General features: G+C 54.1%; 1 protein-coding gene across 1 annotated transcript in view; it reads left to right on the top strand.

Moving 5' to 3' along the window:
- Positions 1-16,011, top strand: part of LMTK2 (lemur tyrosine kinase 2) — a 54,262-nt gene that overhangs the window by 16,595 nt on the left and 21,656 nt on the right. Inside the window, exons 3-6 of the mRNA XM_028528787.2 lie at positions 2,901-3,045; positions 3,792-3,865; positions 7,354-7,472; positions 9,165-9,252. Of these exons, the coding sequence (XP_028384588.1) occupies positions 2,901-3,045; positions 3,792-3,865; positions 7,354-7,472; positions 9,165-9,252 (426 nt within the window). The remainder of the gene's footprint in view (positions 1-2,900; positions 3,046-3,791; positions 3,866-7,353; positions 7,473-9,164; positions 9,253-16,011) is intronic.

Genomic DNA, 16,011 nt, shown 5'->3' with positions numbered 1-16,011 from the left:
AGCTGTGGTTCGCGCACCCTGCCTGAGAGCGCCGTGGGCAGTTTTAAGGTTTGAAAGGGGGCACAAAGCCTGGTGATTGGGTTCACTTGCTGGAAGGTCTGTAAGGAAGAACAGGCTAGTTTTAAGTTTTTTCCAAAATTCTGTATGCTGGTGAGCCTGTGGTTGTTAAGGCTGTTGAGGCCAAGGGATCCCCCAGGGTGTTTTGTGTATGGGAAAACATCTTTCAGTTTACCTTGAACCCTACAGTCCCCAAGGGGGAGAGAGAACAATGCTGCCAATTGTAAATGCTGGCGGGGTGGGGGTGTGCACAATACAGTAGCCACGGACGGGCGGGATCTGCTGGAACCAGCTGGAATGTGCTGTCCTGCCCTAGATCGCACTCCATGGCTGCTGGCCTGTCCGGGCCCGGTGAGCACTTGTGAAAAGGGAATGCAGGCGTGCGGAGAAGGTGGTCCTTGGTGTGAAGCCTACTGTGTGTGCTGGCGTTGGTTGTCCCGGGCGTCCTGAGGGCTGCTGGGTCACGTTGCGGAAAAGAGAAAACTGTCTTCCAGCTAAAACCTTTTTAGTGGACACGTGAGCCTTATTTGTAGAACCTCGCCCCTGTCGCCATCGCGTGTTCCCTTTACCTCGGGTGTGGTGGGAGCCCAGAGGGGCAGGGACGCGTGCCACCCCTTTGGCTCAGTGTTAGCGTCACACGCACGGAGCGCTGAGGCCGGGGGGGCCGGAGAGGAGGGCCCCGCAGGCTCAGTGCTAGCGTTACACGCACGGAACGTCACACGCACGGAGCGCTGAGGCCGGGGGGGCCGGAGAGGAGGGCCCCGCAGCACGGCCACGTCCTCTGCGGGGCGCCACCCCGTCCCCACGGGGCCTCACCCACCACGCCAGCCCCTGGGCCCTGGGGTCGCCGCAGGCACTGCTGCGGGTCTCAGCGCCCACACCACGTGGGGGCGCGGGCTGGGCGGCGAACCTGGGCCCCTCGGCTGTCAGTCTTGCTGAAGGACTTCGGCCAGACAGGCATCTGGGGACAGAGTCTGGTCAGTGTTGCGCAGCTGAAACCCAGTTTCTCTCCCACGTGTCACAGTGCCTCTGAATTTTTGCCTTCGATTATTGCCACCCCGCTGCCCCTCAGCATCCGCGATGTGGCTTCAGGCAGTGAGGGTTTCATCCGTTTCCCCAGATGACCCCGGTGCAGGTGACCGGGGTCACGCCTGTGGAGGATCCGCTCACCTCCACCAGCTGTCGGACAGAGAGGGAGCACAAATGACCAACGTCTGTAATTTGTGGGTTTCCTCTAGATTTGGAGCTGTGTCGCTCTAGACGGGAGTGGTCCCTTGGGGGTCCTCTCCTGGACTAGGCAGGAGCTGGCCTGGTAGAGTAAGTGACTTGCCCGTGAGCACCCAGATAGCCACTGGCCTAACTGTAAGAGTGACCCCGTCTTCTCCCACATCTCCGTTAAAAATAGTGTGCCATATTCCCTCTTCGCATCTTAGCATCACCTGCTGCCTGATGGAGTGCCGTGCGGGGGCCAGAGTCTTGCGTGGCATTATTTCTAAGGTAGGAGTGACGGAGGAAGCCCTTTTCGATGGCAGAGCCTTTGGAAGGTCCAGAGGGCAAGGTGAACATCGCCCCTCCGTTTGAGGTGTCCTCACGGCTTCAAGTCGCAGCTCCTGACGCGTTCCGCTCCCTGCCCTGTCGGAGTTAGCAGTAACGCCCTAACGCATTTGATGGCATGTGTGACATGTGAACTAGTGTCCTCTCACGTGCGTGTGAGAACACGATGTGTGTTACATCAAAGAGCTCTACCCTTACAACGTTCAGTCTCTTCCGTGTGGGGAGGAGCTACGGGAGGCGGTAGACAAGGCACACGGAAAGGAGGGCATGGAGCAGAGGCGTGGAAGGCAGCCTTGGTCAGTGACCTCTGCTCAGCTGCTGTTGTGGCCTTGGCGGCCTTGGCGGGGTGATGCTCGTTCTTCACCTGAGCGGGCGCGCGACCTTGATAATCGTCTGTGCCTGTGTTAACGTGGACGCCGAGGTAGACCAGGCTCCTGCCGTCCGTAGAAAACCCCGTGTTCCCAGAGGGCTAATTGCACTTGTGTGCTATGCCGTTTTCCACTTTAACCTTCGTGGTTTGTATCTGGCATGATTTTGTGCCCGGCATAGTAATTTAAAAAAATTATTTATTTATCTTTAGAGGGAAGGGGAAGGGAAGGAGAGAGGGAGAGAAACATCAGTGTGTGGTTGCCTCTCGTGCGCCTCCTGCTGGGAACTGGCCTGCAACCCAGGCATGTGCCCTGACTGGGAATTGAACCAGCACCCTTTGCTTTGCAGTCCTGTGCTCGATCCACTGAGCCACACCAGCCAGTGCTGGTGTAGTAATTTTTTTATTCTACTCTTCAGAGAAGTAGGACTTGCTTAAAAATATTTTTGAGTCTTTTAATTTTCTTGTTTTGATTAAAATCACAATGCAACCAGAAATGTATAAACAATTTTAAAATAAATTTGATTTAATATGCAAAGGGATCTATGAAGGTGAATAATAATATCAAAAGAAGAGCTTAGACTATAATAATAACTTAAAAGTAAAATTTTGAACCTAGAAGAGTATTTTCATTTTAAATTCCGTAGTCATAGAAAATTTTACATTTAACTTCAAGCTATCAGTTTTAAAAGTTACATAAAATGTGTGTAATTTCAGATCTTATTTATTCTGCTATTTGGAGTTGGAGAACACAATTACATATGCTTTTACTTAAAATAACTATGATTTGGGAAAGAAATTATGGTCGCGTGTTCCAAATGACTGAATAAGTGCTCACATCTTAAATGTTAGCCAGTGCTTTTTTAGGATTACTCTCAAACTGATCTATATTAGATACAACATTGCTCTTCTTTTATTTTAGGAATTTGAAGATAACTTTGACGACGAGATAGATTTCACACCACCAGCAGAAGATACGCCCTCCGTTCAGTCCCCAGCAGAAGTGTTCACACTCTCAGTCCCCAGTGTCTCACTGCCAGCTCCGTCCCAGTCCCAGCCTTCCACAGGTGAGCCCTATCCCGTTTCTGAGAGGCGGGCCTGGGGACCTTGCTGCCCATCATAAAACAGTTGGACTCTCCGTCTCCTCTGGGGGGCCTGTCTCTCTTCCTTCTGCTCCTTGCTGAGGCCGAGCGGTCAGGCCCGTTGCATTCCCGCAACAGCTGAGTCCTTTCCTTTGGGCTCCAGATGGGTTCTGAGCACACACTGGCCTCCTCAGGTCACTCAGGTGGAGGAGCGAGCCCTTGGACAGAGCGCCTGCCCCTGTTTCAGTGGCCCGCGTCTCCCCTCACCCGCTGCACGGGGTGTCTGGCTGAACAGGCACGGCTGTCCTCTGGTGTGTCCCGTGTTTGGCGGGGGGGTATATTTGGATTTGTTAGTCAGATGGACTTTTCATCTTACCATAGGGAGGGACAGTCCCTGGGGTTCCGCACTCCACCACAAAACAGGACTACGTGGAGGTCAGTGGGATGGTGACAGGGCTCACAGTAGGGTAGTTGGACCAGGAAAAACCAGCGCAAGTCATTAAAGGATCAGGGTGGGATCGTCATCCAAAGTGACTGTCAGTGTTAAAGCTTGGAGCCACTTTGGCGTCGTTGGTTTGAAACAGGTGTTTTATGTATCCATTTCTCCCTTTATTCACACGAGCGTTATGGTCATGTTAGTACTTGTATTTTATAGGTCGTGTAGTTACCATTGAGTTTATTTCAGTTAAATATTTACATTTAGTTTTAATGTTTGTTTCTTTTTCCTGCAGAAGGTTTGAAGTCTCAGGTTGCTCGCCACAGTCTGAACTATATACAGGAAATTGGAAATGGCTGGTTTGGAAAGGTGAAGTATTGTCCACTTTTATTTTTCCCCTTCTACTTACACTGTTTAGAATGTAAAGCTAATTGAGAATTGTATTGCGTGATGTTCCACGTTCTCTGTGGACACTGTAGTCCCCACTGAATTGCCCCATTGCCCTCTGAAGCCTCGTGGGCGTGTGAGCTTCAGCGTTCCTGGGTGCTGAGTTCTTCCAAGGGGGTCTTTTATTTGTGTATCAGAGACTTTTCTAATTGTTGGCATAGGAATAGTGCAAGGGGCCCTGGCTGGCGTGGCTCAGTGGACTGAGCGCCGGCCTGCAAGCCAAAGGGTCACCGGCTTGATTCCCAGTGGGAGCACATGCCTGGGTTGTGGGCCAGGCCCCCAGTAGGGGCTGTGAGAGAGGCAGCCACACGCTGATGTTTCTCTCCTTCTTCTCACTCTGTTTCTCTCTCTAAAAATAAATCAATAAAGCCTTAAAAAAATAGTTTGTACAAAGGGAAAAGACACAGGCATTTTAGAAGCTTTTTATTCTTCTCAAATTAAATTACTTGTTTTTTCCTTCTTCTCTTCGCCTTGTGAGATTCTGTAATTGTAGACAGAAAGTATTATTATGATGGGGAGCACTGCAAAGAGTTGTTCTGTTTCTCGTAGCCTATCCAGCGGCCTGTGGTAAAGGCACTTTGTTGATGGTTTTCCCGGGGCATTCAGAGGGAGTAATTTCATCACAGCAGCGGTTTCCATGACACCACAGTCATCCCCTGTGAAAGGTCCCTAACTGGAGAGTGGTCGCGTCGTGGGCACGGCGGTCACCGCCGCCGGGAGACGCATTTGCTCTGTAGCCACCGGCTTCTGTTCCTTGTTCCCCACCCAGAGTTGTCTGCCAGGCCTGTGTCTTCCACGTCATCCAGACCTCGGTGGTTACCGAAGCTTCCAAGCCATTTAGCGAAACCTTTGCTGTGCCTCACATTGCTCTTGGTGCTGGGGTACGGTGTGGAGGAGGACAGGTCAAGTCCTGGCCGGGGAGCGCTGGGCACGGAGCAGCGAACCAGATGGAGGCCTTGCCCTGGCGAAGCTGCAGGTCGAGCATGTGGGGGTGGTGGACGGTCAGGAGCGGCAGGAGGTGGCTGAGGGGTGTCGAGAGCCAGGTGACGGGAAGCGGGTATGCATTTAGCGACTGGCTCGTACCCAGAGTGAGATGGGGAAATACTCCAGGCCGGAGAGAGGAGGGGCGTGATCTGGCTCACCTTGTGAAGGGTCACTCTGGCGGTTAGTTGGAGAGGCCAAGGGGGCCACAGGGGAGCGGCCAGGAGGCCCCCGCAGCCGCACAGGGAGAGAGCAGCAGGCTGGAGCCCGGGTGGGCGGCAGCCGGAGTGCGGAGGAGTGGACGACCCACACAGGTTTTCAGATGCGGGTGTGCAGGACTTAGGCTGGACCAGCTGTGGAGCCCAGAAACAGAGGGGGGTCCAGGATGACTACTCCTGGGCTGACGACAGGCAGGGTGCAGCTGTGGGTTTGCAGTGGCAGAGACGAGGGAGAAGCCGGCGTGGCGGAGGGGGTCAGGGGCCCCCTCTGGGTGTGCAGGGCGTGAGAGCGCTCCCAGACGTTCAGGTGGAGACGGCGAGTGGGCAGCCGGGAGTGCGTTACAACACGCAGTTCAGGAGAGACACGGAGTTGGGGGAACTCGGATGTGGGTGGGATGTGAAGGCGTGAGCCTAGATGAGACCACGGGGAATGTGGACACGGAGATGGGGGTGGCCGGGGCACCAGGGCTGAGCCCCGAGGCTCTGCAGCCCGGAGAGGGGAAACCCGAGCAGCCGCAGCCCGTGAGCGGGAAGAGGCGCAGGGGCAGAGAGGCGCTCCAGGACGGTGAAGCACAGTGCACGCCGCTGCCGGCGAGCGAGGTGGAGGCTGGGAGAGCAGGGTCCCAGCACCACGGGGTCCACGGCATCCTTGCGTGGAGGGGAGAAGGGGCAGCCAGCATGCTCAGACAGCTCTGTGGAGGAGCTTTATTCTGAAAGAGAGCAGAGAAATGGAGCAGGAGCTATTTGGGACCAAGTGGTAGAAAACCAAAGTCTGGGACGAAATACAATGATGGCGTAGGTCTAGACCCATGGAGTCTTTGCTGAGATGGGGTCATAGGAAAAGATTGCCGGGAGTGAGGTCGAAGATGCGGGCGGTCCCGGCGTCGCAGGACTTGTCCCTGCACCTGGCGAACGCCGGGAATGGGGAGGCGGGGGCGGGAGGGGAGCAGTGGGCCTGTTACCGCAGGAGTCCACGGTCACTCTTCTCCTGGCCCAGGGCGGTGTCCTGCGGGCGTCGGGCTCACGGCCGGCACGAGGCAGCTCTCCGAAACAGGGCGTGACTCCGTCAGTGGTCGGGGTTCCCGTTCTGTTCGCTTCTCTGCCCTGGTGGTCCTAGTGAGCGCATCACGTTCCGTCCCAGTGTACACTCCTGTTTCCAGGGCGTCACAGTGAGTCCAGTTTATAACAAGGTGAACCGTTTTAAAAGGAAACCTCTAGCTTTGATGATCCTCAAATTAAATAAAAACTTCTACTTCATCATTTTTGTTTTAGCTATTGTGTTTTAGAATGCCTTTTCATTGTCCTGTATTATATTTAATATTTCACTTGTAACTTGTACTTGTTTCATTTTTGTGTTGTTAATTTCACTGTGATATTCCCCCCTAGAGTTTTCTTTTTTAAAATATATTTTATTGATTATGCTATGACAGTTGTCCCATTTTCCCCCTTTACTCCCTTCCACCCTGCACACCCTCTCCCACCCACATTCCCCCCCTTTAGTTCATGTCCACGTGTCATAAGTGCTTTAGCTTCTACATTTCCCATCCTATTCTTACCCTCCCCCTGTCTATTTCCTACCTACCATCCATGCTGCTTATTCTCCGTACCTTTCCCCCCTCTCCCCCTCCCCCTCCCCTGTCGCTAACCCTCCACGTGATCTCCATTTCTGTGCTTCTGCTCCGGTTCTGGCTGTTTGCTCAGCTTGCTTTTGCTTTTGTCCCCCCGAGAGTTTCCACTAAGGTTCTGGTACCAGATGAAGGCCTGGAGTAATTGGAATGCCGTGGGTTTTTGGCATGATAATGCAGCGATGGTTTGTTTGCCGCTCGGCTGTTTGTCAGTTTACTTTCTCTCATGTGAGGGAGCCGTACTCAGTTCAGGTGTGTTTGAGAAACATTTAAGCTATGTTTGAACTGAACTTGTAATTACTCTTCTGTAACACCGTTGGTAGTTTCCATGCAAGTGTAATACATTTTAAAGTACATAGAAAAGAAACACACATAAGCACACAAATGTTGGAACTATCTGGCGGCTGGTTTAAAATTGAAGGTGGTATTTTGCTTCCCACACCTTTTGTGAGGTAGTATTTAAAATAATAGAAGGCCATCTGCTTGTTGCTTAATTTGTTTTCTTGTATGCCATTTCCTAATAAGTGAGACACACTTTTTTACCATTTTGATGGAAGTGAAATGGAAAACTGTTCTTTGGTTCTAGGTCCTCCTCGGAGAGATTTACACAGGCACTAGCGTAGCGCGGGTGATAGTGAAGGAGTTAAAAGCAAGTGCGAGCCCAAAGGAACAAGATACCTTTTTGAAAAATGGAGAACCTTACTAGTAAGTAACCTTTAATATACGTGTTGTAAACATAGTCTGTGGTCTTTTGAAAATCACCATGTTTAAGAATACTTTGGAATTGTGTTGTAAGGTATTTAAATGTCAAGTCACTGTATTGTACACCTGAAACTAACGTAACATTGCGCACCAACTATACTTACATTGAAGGGAGGGAGCGAGGGACGGAGGGAGATAGGCAGGCAGGCAGACACGTCAGACGGGAGTACAGACCTGGGTGTTCCTGGTCAGGGAAACGACGGCATTGGACTCGTCAGGGTTCTTGGTGACAAACGGATTCTGTGACGCTGAGGGAGGACGAAAGAGCGAGACATGTCAGTCAGCAGGACACGGGGGACCCGCAGGAAACCCGGCCTCGATGTCCCGGGCAGCCCTTCCGGTCCTGCTCCTTCCAAGGCGCCTTCTGGTCGCTGGTGCCCCTGTCACAGGTGACAGGGTGGCAGTGCGCTCATTCCGGAAGTCCCCCTCTCTCCGTGTGGGCAGACTGCAGAACTTCATCCAAGAAACAGTATTTCAAACCCATCCCTTAAAATCACAACGTCGCTAGACCTAAGAGTATCTTATCTGGGCCAAATAAGTCTGCCTTTAAAAAAAAAACAAAATATTTCTTAAACCCCCACAAACCTAACTTTGAAATTTCTGCTTGCCAAATACACACTTTAAACGAGACCCAGAGTTTCGTAACGTAAGACTCAGACCGGAACGTCCCTCAGGAGGTGCGAGGCTCAACGAACTGACACCCAGACCCGAGACTGCCCTCGGCTGTGGAAAGGGGTGGATGGTCCACACGGCCGCCCCTGGGGCCGTGGTGGGGGCGCTGTGTCAAGTGAAAAGTCAGTGTTCAGGGGCCACGTGCTGTGTCACAGTCACGTGACGATCTCCAAGTGAGAACGCTGCAGAGACGGGAGCCAGGGCTTCGGAATGGCGAGGTGGGGGTGCGGGGCGGTGGCTGGGACGGTCCCAAGGGAGGCTGGGGGCACCTGTGTCGTGATGGAGCACCTCTGTGTGTCTGCTGAGGTGGTGGTCGTGCGAATGTGTGCGCGTGATAGACCGCAGGACACAGAAGTGTGCGCAGGCGTGTGGTGCCAGTGCCCTGGTTTCGGCGGTGCACTGCCGTTGTCACATGCAGCCTGGGGACCCTGGGGGAAGGGGCCGTGGGGTCTCTATACGCTGCCTTCGTAAATTACTGGTACTTCCTAATTGCTTCAAAATAAAAAGCTCCTTAGAAGATGGTTTCGGCCTATCTTTTAGAAAAACTTTCTTTTAGACAGAATATTTTCCAAACAGAGATTGCATATGCTGTGGAAATTTATGGAAATAGTATATAAGCTAGATAGCATAAGGAGTAACTGGGTTATTTATTTAATATATGGATCAAAATGCTTATTATATTTGTATATTTAGCCTGCCTTTTTAAAAATGATGCTTCAAAGCGATAATCTGTAAATATAAATTACTAAAATTAGAGGGTCTTCTGATAGTTCTGTTTTGATTTTTGAAAATGTTCACCTGATTGCCTTTGAATTATTTAATCATTAGATAACAATAAATCTGGTAAGTTAATATGCTCTTTTCGGCTTAGCATATTTAAATCACTATGAATGTTAAAATTTACTGTTGGGACGGTTTTACTGGCGTGCCCTCTGACTGACGGTGCCCTGCCTGTTTCCCCAGCATCCTTCAGCACCCGAACGTCCTGCAGTGTGTGGGGCAGTGCGTGGAGGCCATCCCCTACCTCCTGGTGTTCGAGTTCTGTGACCTGGTAAGCCTCTGGCAGGGGTCCAAGGCCGGGCATTTGGGAGGTCCGACCCACGTGTTTTTGACAGGCGGGAGTGCTGGGTGGTGGGCTGCTTTCGCTTCCGTCCCCCGTGTCAAGAACTTATTGAAGTATTTATTCCTTACCCTTGATGATAGTGTTAGTGCTGTTTTATTTTGTTTTGTTTTGAGAATATTTGTCCTTTAATTGGCATTTACAGTCAGTTTCTTTAAATATTTCAGTGACAAGTTCCCCGTGTTCTGTGTTTCACTCCTATGTAAGCTGTTTGCACGCAACACCACAATTAGTGATATTTCTGCACACTTTACGTATGAGTGAAACAAGGCCCGGGGGGATTAAGAAAACGTCCGTCGAGCGCCTGGCAGACCCAGGGCCTGGCTCCGGCTTGCCCTTCCTGAGAGCCCGAGGCCGTGCCTTCCGCGAGGCGTTTCTTGCGCTTTCCCTGCTGAGCGCGCCCAGCGATCTCAGGACCCGCAGAGCGCCCTCGGCCTGTCCATTTTTAATGGTTGTGTATTAAGTTTAGGTTTTGATTGATTTCTCTGCGTTGTCTCAGTTTTCAGAACATTGAGCTTCCTTGACCGAGTGCAGAAAAGTGGGAGTACCCCAAAATAGGTCCCCAAGTGATTCAGAGAGTATTTCCCAGCTGGTGAAACTGGGAAAGAGCAGTAAACACTGAATTTTTGTGTTGATTCCTAGGTATCATTTGAATATTACTCTCATCGGCAGAGGTAGCTAATTCTACAGAAAAGTTGTTACTGAACTCAGGACATTGGCTTTCCTTTGGTCACGGTCTAACAGCCAGCCCGCCTCGGAGGCCGGTGGGAGCGGAGCGGCCCGCCCTCGTCTTCCGCGCTGCCGCGGCTCCGGCAGCGGCAGCTCCGCTCCAGGCTGCGTTTCCTTCATCCCCCTCCGAGCCGCGTCTCCTTGTGTCTGTAGATGCCCGGAGGGGTGGGGGCTGGGGGGGTGTGTTCTGGTGCTTTGTCTGGTGTATCTCTGTGGCTCTTACGGGTCAAGTTTACAAGGTGCATAAAACGGTAATTGCTTCTCAAAGAAGTAAAATAGAATTACCATAGGGTCTAGCAGTTTCACTTCCAGGTACGTAGAATTGAAAGCAGGGTCTTGAGACTTTCGTGCACCATGTTCGTGGCGGCGTTACTCACGGCGGCCCGGGTGGAGAAGCAGCCCGCGTGTCCACAGACCGCCGAGGAATGACCGAAGCTGGGCGTGTCCATGCAGTGTCACCTACTGTGCTACGGAAATAAGCCAAGCCACAAAAGGCCAACACTGTGTGGTGGTCCCACTTAATGTGGCATCTAAAGCGGCCAGACTCAGAGACAGAGGGGAAGGGTGCTCGCCACGGTCTGGGCGGAGGGCGTTCCCGTTTGGGAAGGTGTGCAGAGGGTTCTGTTGGGTGGACGGCGCTGACCGCAGCTGCACGCGCTGTGAACGTGCGCCACGCTCCTGAACTGTACCCTTAGAAATGGGAAAGATAATTTTATGTTATGTGTGGTGCCACCATTTTTAAAACATCGGTAATTACCTACTATTAAAGTGTCGTACCAAGTGGTGCTTCTATTAGGGGGAAGCTACAAATTCCCAGATTTCCTTGGGAAATCTGTCCGTCAGTGCTTGGGGTGGCTGGTCTCCCGTCAAAGCCAAGGCCCGTAACCCAGGGCCCCTGCCACCGCGCCCTGCGGCGAGAGGTCGCCGTTGTCTCCTGGGGCGGTTTTGTGCTCCCCCGCCCCGGGCCCCGGTCAGCCTCGGAGGCTCTCCCGCGGCGAGGACCGGGCCTCGGCGGGCCGCCTGGCTCTGAAGCCGGGGTCTGTAGGCTCCGTGTGTGCAAGGCCTCATGTCCGGAAGGGCCGGGTAGGGTCGGGGGGCCTGCCCGGGAAGAGGGGCGTCACCCAAGGCAAAGCCACCCGCTTGCGAGGGTCCGGGGGACAGAGGGTTATGGCCCTGGCCCGGGAGCACACAGCTGCAGCCGCAGTGAAAGGAGCCACTGTCTGTCGTGCTCCTAGTAGGCCAGGAGCTGGTGGATGAGCCGCGGCCTTTTCAGCTGTCGCCGGGCGGGGATCGTGCTCCACGATAACGTCTCCTGAGCAGAAAGGAGGGAACATTTTTGCACTTACTGAAGTAATTCCACGTAAGGTAGGATTACCAGTCTGTTTTCCAAAGCACTTTATCTTAGAATTTTTATGAAAGAAGATGAAAGCTCTTGCGAGTGTGGCAGCTGGACCGTGGCCGCTGGGGCGCTGTGCTGCCGAGTGCGGGGGCTGTGGGAGGACGGCGAGCACGGCTTGTCGCCGCAGGAGAGGCACGCAGCGAGTCGCCGGAACGGGGGTGCGAGGGGACTGTGTTTGGGGTGAGGATCACTCATGTGGCACCTGTGAAGTGCAAGGCGCCCCGGGGGCGGTGGCACACGGGTGAGTCACCCTGGTCCCCGCCTGTCCTGCCTGTCGCGCCAGCAGGCCTGCCTTCAGCTGCTCCGTCTGCCACCTCCTTGGGGATCAGCCTCCTGGGGACGCTGCCTGAGCTCCTTGAGCCTCAGTTCAGACGTCTGTGCGGTGGGGAGAATGCTGTCTGCCCCACGGACCACTCTGACCATCAGTAGGAGGAGCAAAAATTGCTGGGCACGTACAATAAGTGCTCAAGGAATGATATATTTTTTTCATCTTTAGTTAAGTTTATTGCTCATCATTAATTCTTCGGTAAAGGTTTGAATAGTGTGTGTAGAGGAAATCTACCTAGAAACCCTAACTAGATTCACAGGGAAGGCTCTGCAAAGGAAATGTGTTTGGTCTGAGTGTGAAGAGTGAGGGGGTCGACTTCCTGGGCAGGACACGACAGCAGGAGCTGCGTGCGCCAGGCAGGGAGGCTGACGGCGCGTGGCTGTGGGGAGCGGCCGGCGCTCTGGTGGGCGTGGAGTGCCGTGCGAGCAGGAGCAGTCTGGCGTCTGCGGGAAGGATCGGTCGGGTGGAAAGCATCGGCGAGCCGCTTGGGAGGCCAGACTGCGGGCTGAGGTGATGGGACGCAGATTAATTAAACTGGGCTCCGTCTTCGTGTTTCTGCCTCCCCCAGGCCTGGGCCCGCGGCCCTGGCTGTTGGGGGCAGGCTGTCCCGACTGCTTGTGGCCAGGCCCTTCCTGCCCTCCCCGAGGCCTGCGCCCCTGTACCCCGGGCCTCCCGAGGCTGCCTTCTCCGTGGCACTGCCCGCCCGCTCTGGCCGCGGAGGCTGTGCCCTCCCTCACGTGGCAGGTCCTCGCTGCTGGGGCACCGGGGAGCACACCTGGAGTTGGCGCCAGGCGAACACCAGGGAAAGAAACAGCGATCTCTCTAGGGTTTTGACGTCGCTCCTGGAAAACTGTGCATTGTACGTGTGGCCAGCACCCTGTTTCCGTGGGACCGCTCTGCTCTGTGCTGTCCCCTGAAGTGATCCCTGGATCGTGCACACCTAACACAGCACAGGTGCTGTGTGTGCTCGTTACACGGTGCGGGCTGGGGAGCAGTAACGAGGGGGAAGGTCTGCCTGTTCAGCTCTGGTGCAGCCATGTGGGCCTGACTGCACAGTCCTGTCTGCCGCAGGGGACTGTTCCCCTGAGTATTTTTGGTCTGTGGTTGGTTGAATGTACAGATGGGGAACCCGTGGATACTGAGGGACGACTCTGTTTGCCAAACTTGTGCTGTTCCAGGCTCTGGGGACACGGAGCCAGACAGTCCCAGCCCTGTGTAGCTGATTTCTGGTGGGAAGGGCGGACAAGCAGGCTGATAAGACGCCAGGTAGGACTGGGGGCGGCGTCCGGGGTGGAGGCGGGAAGGCTGCGCAGGGGCTGCTGCAGTGATCCTCCCAAGAGGGCGGTGGCCACAGAGGAGTCCGGGAAGGGTGGCCTGATGCCGCATGGGGTGTGGGAATAGAGCCAGGACTCAGTGACGGGTTGAATCATGGCACCTCGAGGCAGAGCACACTCAAGAATGGCATCTTCGGTTTTGGTCTGATCCACTGGGAAAGCGGTGCCATTTCTGAGAAGGAGCAGATTGGAGGAGTTTCGTGCAGAAGGTGTGAGGTTTGAGGTGCCTCCTAGGTCATCCAGGAGAGGGTGTCCAGTCAGCAGTTGGGCTCAGGAGACAGAGGGCCGGGAAATGTGTTTGATTTTTGTTTTCAAGCCACAGAGTAGGTGGCATCACCCGGGAATGAGTGTCATAGTGACCAGGACCAAGGACTGAGCCCTGAGATGTGCCAGCACTCACAGGTCGGCGAGAGGAGGAAGACCCAGGAAGGGGCCCCGAGAAAGGATGCCCAGCGGGGTGGGAAGACAGCCAGGGGGGTGGGAAGACAGCCAGGGGGGTGGGAAGACAGCCAGGCGGCTGGCGAAGGAGGCAGTGCACCAGGGGCACGCCCTTGGCAGAGGTGGTCGGCAATAGCTCCCGGGAGCAGCCGCAGCTGAACGTGGGGGCCGGGGAGGAGGCGGTGGAGTTGGGGGACGAAGGGTTTGCACGAGAGAGTGGGGGGCCAGGAGGAGGAGCAGCGAGAACACAGCAGGCTTCTGAGGAGGTTATCTGGGAAGAGGGGAGTGGGGGCAGAGGAGGCCTGTTTGGTTCTCTGTTGGATTTCCCTGAGAGGTGTAGGGGCCTTAGAGAGTCGGAAGGGATGGGCTCACCCAGGACTGGGCTTAGGGCGGCCCAGTGACCACGGCAGCAACAGAGGAGGGGTGAGGGTGGGTGGGGGCAGGTGGGAGCTCGAGTGGTGCGCGGAAAGCGGGACTCGGAGAGGGGGACAGGGCCGGTCCTGGGGCTGCAGCTGTGATGCTGATGTTGTATCTCCTGGCTGCTGCGTGTGGCCGGTCATTTATTTTTTCATGCAGTTTTCTGTTAAAAAAATGATAACCCTCCCCCCCCCCCCAATCATCCTCTTAAACATAAATAACTGAATTTTCCGTTATAAAGCTACGTAATTGTTTGGGTTTTACATTGTATTGAAATTAACTCATAGTTCTCAGTGTCCTGCAGAAAACGGGATAAACCCTCACGGCAGTTCCTGTGGAATTTAGGAGGACACTGCTGAGCGGCCCAGTTAAATACAGGTCTGCTGCTCGTGAGGGACTCACGCCAGGGGCCAGGGAGGCGTTCCCCTGGTTCTGTGGGCTGCGTTCTCAGCACAGCGCTTCGCTGCCATCTAGTGTTGCACTCTCTTCTCTTCTTTTCTTTTTTTTATTCAAGTACAGTTGTCTGAAATTTTTCTTTTCGAGGTTTTTGAGGCTTTGGGGGAGGATCTGGACAAAGGAAACTATTTTTCAGAATACATTGCTGTTCTTAACTGTTGTGTTTTTAGATAGTGGACTGAAGCAGTAATCCCTGTCTACTCACTCAACATCATTAAAATACCATAAAACAAACCAGGTACTTAAATACAGCTTTGTTTTGGACGGAATGAATCAATTGGTAGTACTTGCTTGATATGAACATTTTTATTGTGATGAAAGCGTTTATGCTGATTTTTCTTTTCAATGGAGAGCTCTCAAGGGTCTTCCCAGAGCACAGCTCTGACCCTGGGTCCTGTGCGGTGCAGGGCAAGTCTCGCCCGCGCTGACGGTCACTGACCCCCCCACCCCCCCAGGTCAGAGGAGTGCTGCCCGGACAGTGCCGACTTCGTGCCCCGGCGGGTGGGGGAGGCTGGTGTTGCTGCCAGGCTGGAAGCACGCGGAGTGTGAGCGTTAGAAAGCCAAGTCTTCTGTTCGTTACGATGGCCTTCTGATGAAACCTGGGGCCTGGAATCAGTTGTGGAGAGGAGCTATTTTAAGAACAGTGGGTGGTAGTGAATATACTTCAGACAACCTTGAAAAACAAGGACACCCACCCTGCCCTCGTGGCCGGAGTCACTTGTGCAGTGCTGCCGGCTCGTCAGCAGCTCCTGTGTGCTCTGGGAACCAGCCAGACGCAGCGCGGTGCGACCCCACCTTCGCGTGAGGGCAGTTTCTGCCTCAGCTAGTTCTGGAAAGGGCTGGACCAGTAGGTTTCTCGCCGTGTCAGTGGTAGTATAAATAAATTAAGCTATTCATTTTCCCACGTAGCTTCCTTACAGTCTACCTTATAAAAGTCCCGCAGCCAGCAGGCCCGGAGTTCTTTGCTGGAGTGTTTCTGGGTTAATTTAATTGTCATCCAGATCTGTCTTCATTCCCACCACTCCCCCTTGCTGGTCAGAGCTTAGCCCCGGGGAAGGAGGAGGGAGGAAAGGTGGGTGTCCTGCCCTGGAGCAGCCTGGGGGGAAGCTGGTGTCGGGGAGGAAGCGGGTGGGTGGGCGTGCGCACTGGACGGCGGAGGGAGCGCTGCTGCCCCGGCAGAGAAGTCCCGCTGAGTCGGGGGTCCTGCCGGCCCTGCGACCGACCGACTTGGAGTCGTTGACACTCCTTCACACCACGTAAACCCACGAGACCTGCGTTGCAAATCCTTCACTTCTCCCACACACCAGATAGAGCTTTCTGGGTGAGTTGGTCAGCTGACAGGAAGTACAGCCCCACCACTTGTCATTAGCTCTGTGGCTTTGGGCAGATTTCTTAGCCTCACTAAACCTCAGGTCCACACCTGGAAGAATGCTTGAAATTGTAAGGGTGACTTGGGGTCACGAGTGTCAAAACGGGCCCAGCGCTTGGCACGCTGCTCAGAGACTGCAAGGGCGCCGGTTCCCCGCCAGCGCTGTCCCTCGCGGGAGACCGTGGCCGCGGGGGGGCGGACGCTGCCCCAGAGTGTCCTG

This window comes from Phyllostomus discolor, chromosome 13 (genome assembly GCF_004126475.2).
Source record: "Phyllostomus discolor isolate MPI-MPIP mPhyDis1 chromosome 13, mPhyDis1.pri.v3, whole genome shotgun sequence".
In the NCBI taxonomy this organism is placed as follows: Eukaryota; Metazoa; Chordata; class Mammalia; order Chiroptera; family Phyllostomidae; genus Phyllostomus; species Phyllostomus discolor.
This window is presented reverse-complemented; position numbering and strand designations above follow the sequence as displayed.